At 39.5% G+C, this 12,298-nt stretch overlaps 1 protein-coding gene across 4 annotated transcripts in view; it reads right to left on the bottom strand.

The window, feature by feature from the left end:
- Positions 1-1,077: 1,077 nt before the first annotated feature.
- smad9 (SMAD family member 9) overlaps positions 1,078-12,298 on the bottom strand; it is a 29,133-nt gene continuing 17,912 nt past the window's right edge. For all 4 annotated transcript variants that reach the window (XM_043692096.1, XM_043692095.1, XM_043692093.1 and 1 more), the window contains 3 exons: positions 6,416-6,637; positions 4,884-5,140; positions 1,078-1,328 (listed from right to left, as the gene is read on the bottom strand). In XM_043692096.1, the coding sequence (XP_043548031.1) occupies positions 1,185-1,328; positions 4,884-5,140; positions 6,416-6,637 (623 nt within the window). In that variant the 3' untranslated portion in view covers positions 1,078-1,184. The remainder of the gene's footprint in view (positions 1,329-4,883; positions 5,141-6,415; positions 6,638-12,298) is intronic.

Below are 12,298 nucleotides of genomic sequence, written 5' to 3' on the forward strand. Positions count from 1 at the left end.
TAATATGAATGCAAACAATTAATGGAAGGAGATGGAGCCTGAGGACTGTCTCCATCCCCATTGGGGATGCCCAGCTCATCAGTGCAAAAGATTGTGTCTTGGGCAAACAAGCTGCAAAAGCATACATGGAACAAGGACCAAGAGTAGGTCACTTGGCTCCTCAAGTCTGCTCTGCCATTCAATAAGAACTTAGCTGATCTGACCTTAACTTCAACTCTTAAGTTTCTGCATATCCCTGATAATCTTTTATTCTCTTGGTAATCACAAATCTATACTTCTGCCTTCAAAATATTTAAAACTTTTGCATTCACTGCCTTTTCAGAAAGGAAATTCCAAAGATTCTCAACCCTCAGAGAAAAACATTTCCTCATCTCTGTCTTAAATGGGCTATTCCTTTTTTAAATGGTGACCCCTAGTTCTAGATTCTCTCACAAGTGGAAAAAACATCCTTTCAACATTCACTTAGTCAGGTCCTCTCAGGATCTTGCATATAGTCACCTCTGACTCTTCCAGAGTTCCAGAAGATGCAAGCCTAGCCTGTATCGCCTTTTCACATAAGGCACTCCACTCATTCCAGGTATTAAATTGTCTCTGTACGGCTTACAACATATTAATATCCTTCCATAAGTACAGTGAACAGTACTGTTTACAATATTCCAGATGCGGTTTCATGAGCTGTTAGATTGAGTTGCTGTAATGTACAGGATTATATTTTAAAAACATCAAATTGGTATTTCAAGTTGTTACATAATTTAATACTTAAATCTAATTCATTCAGAATTCTCTTTTTTTAAATTGCAACTTGTAATAAATATATGAACAGGTGAGTACCTATCATCTGTATTTTTTTTCTTTCTCAGCTGTTTCTAACAAGGTTAAGATATGTGCATTTAAATGTACCCTGAGGAATAATTGTAATCACCAACAATAAGACAAAACATCTCTCGATTTTCCATGGTCAACTAATTTAACAAAAGTTGCTTGTATTTCATATGGAAAATTGCTAGACCATAATTGACAGAACACCATATTAGATATGAAGGTTAACAAGCCAAATGTAACCATGCAATAATTTAAAAGAAATGGCCCATATAAAACTAGGAAAAACCCATATACATCTTACGCATTAGTTTTAACTTGCCAGTTTTATATTTTACGATCAAGAGAGTTAATAAAGAGCCATACTAAGAGACTGAAGATATGGGATTGTGAGGTGAACCCATCTGTGTTAAAACTTTATCCAGCCATTGTAAGGGTCCATGCAGATGAATCTCTATCCAGCAGGGAGTGCTTGTAACGTCTTGACGATGGTACTCTGCTCCCCATCCCTGAAATGATTAAAAAGAAGTCAGTTTTATATGAGTAGATTTCCTTTTGTGTTTTATCTATTTAAATTTCATTTTTATAATGTTTAGTTATTTTGATACTTTTTAGGTTTTCAAAGCCATGCAACATTTCTTCATAATGACGACAGGCAGGCAGGCTTTTATGAGGTTCCTGAAAATGGTTCTCCAAAAGCAATCAAATGGAAGCATGAAAATTATTTACATGGGGAATCACTGGGAAATTATTGATCTTCAATTCCACAAGACTGACCACATGTGGAACTTAAGTACTAGCTTATGCCAAATGCTCTATTCAGAGTTCACAAATAAATTGCATGACAGTCAAATTGCATGAAAACAGACCCTTTGATCCAACTCGTCTACTCCAACCAGTTCCTAAACTAAATCAGTCCCATTTGCCAGTCTTTGGCCCATATCCCTCTAAAACTTTCCTTTTCATGTATCCATCCAGATGCCTTTAAATGTTATAATTGTGCCAGCCTCCAACACCACCCTCTATATGAAAAAGTTGTCACTCGGGTCCCTTTTAAATCTTTCTGCTTCACCTTAAATCTAAGTCGTCTAGTTTTGTAAATCCCTACCCTAGGTAAAAGACCTTGGCTATTCACCCTATCCATGCCCATTACAATTTTATATACCCCTATAAGGTCACCCCTGAACCTCCGATGCTCCAGGGAAAAAGTCCCAGTTTATTCAGCCTCTCCCTTTAGCTCAAACCCTACAATCCTGGCAACATCCTTATAAATCTTTTCTGAATCCTTTCAAGCTTAACAACTTATTTCCGATAGTAGGGAGACCAGAATTAAACACAATATTCTAAAAGTGGTCTCACCATTGTCCTGTACAGCCGCAACATGACATGCGATCTCTTGTACTCAATGCACTGACCACCAAAGGTAAGCATACCAAATGCCTTCTTCACCACCTTGCCCTACATATGCCTCCACTTTTAAGGAACAGTGTACTTAGGTGTCTTTGTTCTGCAACACTCCTCAGGCCCCACCATTAAGTGTACAAGTGCTACCCTGCTTTGCCTTAGCAAAATGCGACACCTCAGATTTATCTAACACCTTGACTATTGGTTTTGCTTTATGCTGTTATGGTCAATTGTGATCTGCATTTTCTTATCTTTGCTGCTGCTTTTGGTAGTATAGCCATCTGCTTATAACATTAGAAGCCATACTACTCATTGACCACTTTCTTTGCAGCTTGTCTTGGCATAATCACTTAGTTCTGTTCTACTTACTCATGTCAATTTACTTTCAGAGATAAGCTCTGATGTTTTTCCTTGGTCTCTGCATTGAATGGCATAGCCCTTAATGATTTCAGCCTCCATCTCAACTCAACTCACCCTAATCTGTGTTCACTGCTCTCCATTTACCTCCAACTCTACAAACTTGCCGATCCACATTCAGGGCCACTCCTTCAATCTTGCAATTTCATGTTTATTCCGTTCATACAAAACAACAACATCAAAAAGTCTGATCCCTTCCTTGTAATCCACAAACTCCCTTTGGATGGTAGGATCCCATTCCATCCCTCTTTTAAATGCATTTCTTTCTGTATTCAACCTACCTCACTCACTTACAATGAGACTTTCAAACTTCTAGCTGTCTAGCCTTTCTCCTCTATTTCTCACGGCTGCAGCTACCTATCTGCTCCATTACATTCTTCTCTTTACTGTTGATGCCTCACTCCTAGTAAAACCATTATATTCTCCAATTCTACTTGTCCCTGACAAAATACCTATCACATTCTCTTAACCAAGCAATGCAGGTAAGAATTTCTACAGCATACAGTTTGTTACACTCATTATTTCCAGGTCTGGCTTGATCACATTAAGCAGCATTAAGACCAGCTCATCTTGAATGCAACTGCTTAATACTTCTGGAATCATAGAATTCCTAAAGTGCTGATAGAGGCCATATGGCCCATTCTGCACAGACTATCCAAAGAACATCCCACCCTATCCCCATAACTCCACATTTACCATCGTTACCCTACCTGGATGAATATGCTTGAATTCTGGATCAGTGGTGCTGGAAGAGCACAGCAGTTCAGGCAGCATCCGACGAGCAGCAAAATCCAATATGCCTGAACACTATGGGGTAATTTAACATGATCAATCCACCTAGCCTGCACATCTTTGGACTGTGGGAGGAATCCAGAGCACATGACTGAAACCCATACAGACACGGGGAGAACATGTAAACTCCACACAGTTTTCCAAGGCTGGAATCAAACTTAGTCCTTGGCACTGTGAGGCAGCAGTGTCACCAGGCCACCCATGAAAAAGCAAGTCTTGCCTCTTCCTTACCTTCTCGAGCCTCACCTCCATTAAATGAAACAAATTGTAAGCTGCCTTCATCTCGATCTTACTCACAATTTGTTCAACTGTCAGTACCAGAAAGCTGAGGTTCCTCTTCTACCCCATCCTCAATCTTTCTGTAGTTTGTCTTCTGTCTTGCCTCAAGCTCATTTTCTCCATGAGATCCATCTCCTTTTTCATCTTATTGATCTTCCTAAGCCTAAAGTGCTGAATAAAAACTTTGCTACCTGGATCCCTATTTAAAGGATTCAGCACCTTCCACAAATGTACTCCACTCTGCTGCTGGCTCGATATGTTCAAATTCAGAATGAAGTGTGACTGCTTGCCAATTTACTCCTCTCCTACCACTGCAGCAGCCTCAAAATGATGGACTGAAAATGGACATTGCTTCAGGCAGTCATCCATTAGTTTGTTTGGGATGGGGGTGAATGGGAGTTGCATGTGAGTGAAATCCAAAAATCTACTCTTCTGTTAGTTTGGTTTATTAAAATAAGCTACTGTTAAGTCTAGAAGATCTAATGTCCTAAGATACATAGCAACCTCTGAATGAGGATTAACAAGTTATATACAAATTCCCATTTTATATAATTAATAGTTGCAATCCACCATTCAGCTTCTATTCCCCAAGCATGTTGTGGTTCTGTTCGCCGAGCTGGGAATTTGTGTTGCAGATGTTTCGTCCCCTGTCGAGGTGACATCCTCAGTGCTTGGGAGCCTCCTGAGAAGCGCTCCTGAGAAGGCATTTATAGTGGTTTGTCTAATGCCGGAGGAAATATCACGGAAGTGCTTCACAGGAGGCTCCCAAGCACTGAGGATGTCACCTAGACAGGGGACAAAACATCTGCAACACAAATTCCCAGCTCGGCAAACAGAACCACAACAATGAGCACCCGAGCTACAGATCTTCTCACAAACTTTGAATTTCCCAAGCATGTTAAACAATGACTATATACTTATCTTTTCTTAAATAATAGAGCTGCTAGTGAGCAAAAATTAAAATCCACAAAACAGATTAAAAACCACTAATTGTTACTTACAGCTATTCTTTCTGAAAACCAAGCTAAATGGCATCAATGGAAAAATTTTTTTAATGGCATGAATTCCATAGTGTATTAACAGCAGTTAACAACGCAACCAACATTTTGGATATCATCAACCATGCATAATTTTTAAAAACCATCGCTCTATAATAACGATTAGGTACTTACTTTCACAAAGCTCATGCGGATTGTACACATTTTTGTCAATTCATAGACCACCTCAAATCCATGATTTACAGATTGCGCTAGAAGCTGGGCAAAGAGCTGATTATTGAATATCTTGAGGCTACAACCACTAGGAATCTTGCAAACAGTAGTTGGATGAAAGCCATGTTGATAGTTGCAGTTGCGACTCTGGACAAAGATACTGCTTTCACTCAAGCATTCGGCGTAAACCTCACCACCAACATAATACAGGTGAACACCTGGAAGATTTTTTTCATAAATTGTTTATTACATCTGTTTGCATAAGAATCTTTCTTTCAAAAATGAATTCTAAGAGAACTCCAAAAACATGGTTTTTACTACGTGATTTGTTTTAAGAGTATAGAGCTACAGTTTATCTAACTCTCTGAACTTTCAGACAATCAGGATAATAGATCAAAAACCATAATAATAAGCCTATTGATAACTTTTCCCTAATACCATCTGCTCTTATATACACACTGTTTAGAAAGCAGTGGTAACAATTTCCACTCTATTCTAGAGGCTGAATTACATATGGTAGAGTATTGTCACAACAAAGCATGCAATAATTCAGGAACACCTAACACTATCTTTTCAGGACATCTAGGAATTTTCATTGAATGCACACCGATCAGCTGTGTCTGCATTCTGGTTAAAGGATGAGTAACAATTTGCAATTTATAATGCAAACAAGAATTGAAAATGGAAAAATGTACCCTTAATTTTAAAGGCTGAATAAAGCAGCCCTGCTTTCTAACTATCTATGATATCCACCAGTTGCCAACATATGAACGCACTATACCACGAAGCTGTCCCACTGTATTTGCAATTCTACAGCTAACCCTTAGAGCAATATATACTTGAGAATCAAATCCCTTAATTAAAAGTTTATTTTTCCAGTGAATTTATGTGGTTCTATTTTATGTGTTATATTCTGCTTATATTTCTAGTCAAGTTATATGGTGGAATTTATAGTTTAAACTGAACTACCTGGTGGACATTAGGAATCCAATAGATTTATTTGAGGAGGAACAATGAATTCTCCCAGTATGTTCCTCAATCACCATTACCAAGTACATTCATGTCATTGTTGTTTGTGAGGAGTACCTTTTTGTATAATGGAAGCTACATCCACTTCCATAGTAACAGTCATTACAGTTGAAAGCAATTCATTTTATGTGATGTGCACTGGTACAGCTTGAAACACTGCTTCTAACTGCATAGTTAAGTGTGCTGCATTCTTGTGTGTCATCCAAGGCACACATTGTCAGACCAAGTTGTTATGAAGTTAGGATGAGAATTCGTTAGCACTATTTTTCATAACTTGCCCATATTTCTCAATCCTTTTTTACACTCTCCCTGACGAATGCCTGCTGTGATCAAGTTGGTTTTGGAAAGAGTAAGTACATTTCTCAGGAGATTTGAAGAGAAAAATCCAAAAAGACTAAGAAAATTCTAGTGTTTAACAACAAATAGCCTTTTAAAGACAAAAAGCATTTATTTATGGACCTGACCTTTTCCAATGTGCCGCCTGGTGTTTTCAATTGTAGAATTTCGATTTACATTTGACAGAAGCCCAAGGCAGAACCTGTTCTTATTATTGGAGGGGTCTGTGAATCCATCAACCAGTAAACTTGTTGCTGATGCATGGAAAGCCTCTCCAACTCTATTGTTTAGTTCATAATAGACGATGGAGCACCAGTGATCTGGCTCTTCATAGCAGACAGGTTGCAAATCTGAAAGGAAATCAATTGACAGGGTTTGACGTATCTCCAGGATCGTCTCATCTGTACTTATCAACATTACAGTAATACAAAATTGTAGTAAAAATAAACATTCTTTGTGAGTGTAAATTAGTATTGTAGCTAGAGACATTTGTGATTGCAATTTTCATTGTCGGATTTATATTTTATTCAAATAGTTTAACAGGATTTTGCCATTGTTTCTAACCCTAGAAGCTGTTGTCCCCAACAGAAATCCAATAGAGGTCTGGAAGAAGTTATCAGGCAAAAGGGAACAGCAGAACAACAGGGCAACATATTTGTATGAATATAATATTAGCAGAGAATAGGCATAAACAGATCATTCTTGGGTCAACAGGGTGTAAATGGGTGGTGTGCCACAAGAATCAGTATACTGGCCTCAACCTGTTATTGTTTACATCAATGATTTGGATGAAGGGACCAAATGCATGGTTGCTAAATTTGCAGATGATAAAAGGACAGATAGGAAAGTATCTTGTAAAGAGGACACGAAGATTCTGCAAAAGAATTTGGATAAGTCAGGGTGCAAATAAAGGTAGATAAAGTGTAACTTGGGAAAAAGTGTATTTGTTCTCTTTGGCAGGAAGAATCGAAAGGCAGTATAAAGGTAAATTATAGAATTCAGAGATACAGAGGGATCTGGTGGTCCAGTTCACAAATCACAACATGTTAATGTGCAAATACAGCAGTGATTAGAACGACATATGAAATGTTGTTGTTTATTGCAAGGGGAATGACATATGAAATTAGGGGTGCTTTGCTATTGTTGTAAACAATGTTGGTGAGATCACATCCAGTCTACTGTGTACAGTTTTAGTCTTATTTAAGAAAGGATTTACACGTGCTAGTTTAGGGGAAGTCCATTTGATTTATATTGTGAAATATTAATTTATAAGAATAAAGTTGCACAGGCTGGGGCTGCATCCATTGGAGTTTAGAAGAATGAGAGGTCATATAATTTAAACATTTGAGATCCTGAGTGTACTTAATAGGGTGGTTGCTGAAAGGATATTAATAATAGCTTCAGTTTTTTTTGTCAGTCAGGATCCCAACACTCTTTTACTTTACATGTACATTATTTTCTTTTGATACAAGTACAGTTCTTTCCTGGATTTTGATACCCATGCGAAGCACTATACATTCAATTTGATCTAACATCTATTTGCCCAATCCGTAAAGGTATTTAAATTCCCCTGTAACCTATTCTGCTCAGCTTTGGAGTCTACCATCCTGTCAGTCATGTAATATATGTACATTTAGCCACTCTATTAATGATTTGCAGCAGAAACTCATGAACATAACTGATGATGACCCCTGTATCACCATCTTGTGGCAGAGGTTGGAACTAGGTGATATCTTTCGAAAATAAGGATCACCCAATTAAAGCAGAGTTGACAATGTTTTCTCTCACAGTGTTTACGAGACTTTGGATAGCTCTTCCTCAGGGATCAGTGAGAGGGCACAGGTAGTTAGAATTTCATACAACAAGAGAATCAATGATTAACGGGGTGGGGAGCTTGGAATATGGAGTTGATGCCGCAATCAGATCAGCCAAGATTATATTGAATCGTGGAACAGGCTAGGAGTGGTCAAAGGACCTGCACATATTCCTAAATCATATGTTTTTACAGCACAATCATCAGTTGTTGCACTTTCAATTTGCATCAGTCACAGTTCCTGTCAGATAAATTCTCCAAATTTCTCCTTCGTTGTGCGAATGCACTAATTTTTATGGTTTATATCATGACAACAGCCTTTCAATACAGTACTCTAGCAGCCACCTTTCATGTATTGCCCAAAATAATGGCCGAGAAGCATGGAGAGGTACACAATTCTGTAAAATTGTCTTTAATGTGATAATGAGCAGACACTCTGTTTGATGTCTCCCTTTCCTAACAAGCCTGGGAATTTGGACATTGCTGTAATTTCAATGCCTCCTTGGCTGAAATGAATAAAGATACTTGATCAAAACTAAGTGAAATTTTCTACTCCCTTGAGCAGGGAGTGTTAGTGAGAAAGCTGGACAAATACAGAGAGAATAGAAGAATCAGAACCTCAAAGATTTTACGATTTTTCCCTTAGGGAAAATGACATTAGCAACTCTGCAGGTGCTATCCCTGTAGTTGCATGAGGGGTGGTTCTATGACCAAATAGGAACTGGGACAGTTTGGTATCCAGTGAAGCTGTAAGCTGTTTTTATAAGCTTGCCTTCACAGTTTGGACAGCTCTTTCTGCCAGACCATTAGAGGATGGATGGTGTGTAGCTTAAACGTTGAATGGCATTCAATTTTAGGAAATACCCAAATTCCCTGTTGGCAAACGATGGCCTGCTATCCGTCAACAACACTTCCAGGAGTTCTTGTCTTGCAAAACATTTGTGGAGTTTTTTGATCGTTGGCCCTGTGTTTGACGAATGAACTCTATGCACTTCCACTCTGAGTGATGACTAAGAACATTGAGCCTGTGAAAGAACCTGCATAGTCGATGTGTAACTGAGTCCAGGATTTACCCGACCACTCCCATGAGTGTGGGGGAGCTGCTGGCAGTAATTTCTGTCCTTGTTCACACTCTGGGCACTGCCCCACCAATGTGGCTATGTCAGCGTTCACTTCTGAGCACCAGACATAACTTGTCGCAAACATCTTCATGTTGGAAACCCCTTAATGACCCTGGTGGAGTTCAGCCAGTATCTGACAGTGACCTTTGCTTGGGACAATCACTTTTGCTCCCTATAATAATATGCCATCCTCTACTGTGATCTGGTCTCTCTGGGTCCAAAAAGGTTTGAACAAGAATAAAAATTACTGCCAGCAGCTCCCCTACATTCATGGGAATGGGTGGGTAAACCCTGGATTTAGTTACACCTCGACTACGCAGGTCATTTCATGGGCTCAAAGTTCTTCGTCATTGTGGGCCAAGAAGGTTTCAATTCTGGTTCAGATGGCCCTTTGGTTTCACCCATCATCACCAGCTGTTTCAGTTTTGCCAAGACCAGATCTTTCTCCATCCAAAGTGTGATATTGTCAGCTGTGACTGGTTGTGTGTGCAGGAAGTTTTAAAACTATTACTGACTCTTCCAATGGTGGTACCAGTGGCATCATGTCTGCCAGTGAGAGATGGCTCAATACATCCACATTCGCTACTTGGCCTCCTGGACAGTGTTCCAACTTGTAATTATATGCAGTTAGTATGACAGCCCACCACTGAATTTGGCCTGAAGTTATAGGTGGCACTGTCTTGTTCTCTAAGTAGACCTAGCTGGGATTTGTGCTCCATTTTTATGACAAATTTACACTAGTGAAACTATTTACAGCATTTCCTGATTCTAAATATGACTGCCAAACATTCATTCTCTATTCTGCCATATATATGCTCTGCATTAACCAATGTCCTGGATGTATACACTATTGGGCATTCCATTGGGCCACCTATGAGCTAATACCACCTGATGCCGAATGGGGAGGAATCGCATATCAATACCAGAATTCGCTAGGGTTCATACTATGCCAAGACCTCAGAGGATGATAGCTGTTTCTTCATCTCCCTGAAAGTTGTAGCTTCAATTTATGACCATGTCCAAGGCTTTTTTAAGACTTGATGCAAAGGTGCCAGGATGGAAACCAGGTTATGTAAGAACTTTCCTTAGTTTCACCAGCCCAAGGAAAGATCTAAGCTCCTGTACAGATGTGGGAGCCAAGGCAGCTTTGATCACCCTCACTTCATCTTCCAATGGGTATAACCTTGTCTTGTTTACTCTGTAGCCCAAGTAAGTCACTTGGGGTGCCTGGAACACACACTTTTCCCTTCTAAAGCATACATCCACCAGGGAGACACGTCTAAGGACTATCCAAGTCCTCTAAATGCTCCTTATTGGCCTTCCCTGTTATTATCGCATCATCAAGAGAAATGGTGACCTGTGGCAAATCTTGCAAAATGTTTTCCATTGTCCACTGAAAAATTGCATAGGCTGATGATACCCCAAATGATAGTCTTGTATATTGGTACAAACCCCTATTAATTGTAACATAGATCTGGAAATCCTCAACTAACATGACTCTTTGCAAGTACAAATGGCTTATGTCCAGCTTCGTCAAGGACAGCCCCTCCTACCAGCTTTGTATATAAATCCTCTATGGGAGATTCTGGGTATTTATCAAGCTACAAAAAGTGGGTTAGTGTTTGTTTAAAATCTCCACAAACCGACACATCGAGTTTCACAATCAGTACGATCAACGCTGCCCATTCTGCTTTCCAGCCTCTGGATTTCTGCTTCTACTTTTGTATGTGAGGTAAATGGCACTGGGCAGGCCTTACCGAATCATGGAATTGCTACCTGGCCAACATGCAAGATGGCCTTGGCTCCTTTGACAATCCCTTGACCTTCCTGAGAAACTTCCAAGTATTTAATCAGAACTTCACTTAGGCAGTCATTTTCTAATCAAAAATGTTGAACTAATCTAAGTGAATCTTTCTGAACTAACTTCACCCCATCAAGCTTGGGCCCAAACCTTTTACTACAATCAGTGGGAACTGATCCAGCTGCTTCTCATAAAAGACCAGAACCGAAGTTGTATCCTTAATCTGTAAAGGTTCCCTGGTATAGGTTCTCAGTCTAACTGAGGTCTTGCACAAACTTAAAGGTTGGCGTCGAGAGCAAATTTTATTAAAGACTGGTTTGGCGATCACTGAAACAGCCTCAACGGTATCGACCTCCATTAGAACCAAGTGATCATTTGAAGAGATATTTATTTTGACTGGTTCTGACTTGGAGGTTGCTAAACAATTTAACTGTTCCCAATTGGATGCAGGATGTGCATTCTACTGGATACTGACCAATGAGTTTTCTTAAGCTTTGGTTGGTCCAGTGGGACTCTTTTGCCATTTTGAGTCAGCATACTGGTAACAACTACAATGGCTTGCCCACCCTAATCATGATGAAAATGTTATCCATTTGGCCAAGGCTTGGCTTTGTTTTAGGGTTTTGTTGTGGGCTGACCTAGAGTCCCTCTGTTCAGGATGTTTCCTCAGTAAAGCTATGCAATTGCCTTCACTCAAGTGGTCTTCCCCAAGCTCAGCTGGACTGGCAAGTGTGTCCATTTCCATCAGAATACCCTGCATCTCATCTGCTCCACTTGCTGTATTTCCAATGATAAAGCCAGTTGTAGCGCCAGTTTGAAGTCCAGATGGGCTTTAGCTAGTAGGTGCTTTTGCATAGTTACATCATTAATCTCACATACCATGTGGTCTCTCTGAATCTAATTAAGGGTTAAACTAAAGTCACACACCTCTGCCAGTTGTCTTAACTTAGTCAAAAATTCCCAAATGGATTCGCTGGTTCTCAGATTGCTGAGTAAAACTGATAGTGTCTCAGAGTTAGAGGATGCTTGGGATCATAAAATTCCATAACTAAATCCGTCAACTCTTGAAAGATTTTAATATCTGGTGCCTCAGGGAAACCTCCAAATAACCGATAAAGCTGTGGGTCCACAAGCTGTCAAGGGAATTACTCATTGCTTTTCATCTGCTGCAATGTCATTTGCCTGGAAAAAATAACACATTCTTTCCATACATTAGGCCCAGTCTTTTATGGGGATCAAATGAGTCAAACTTCCCATATAATGGCATGATGTCAGA

This window comes from Chiloscyllium plagiosum, chromosome 6 (assembly GCF_004010195.1).
Source record: "Chiloscyllium plagiosum isolate BGI_BamShark_2017 chromosome 6, ASM401019v2, whole genome shotgun sequence".
NCBI lineage: Eukaryota > Metazoa > Chordata > Chondrichthyes > Orectolobiformes > Hemiscylliidae > Chiloscyllium > Chiloscyllium plagiosum.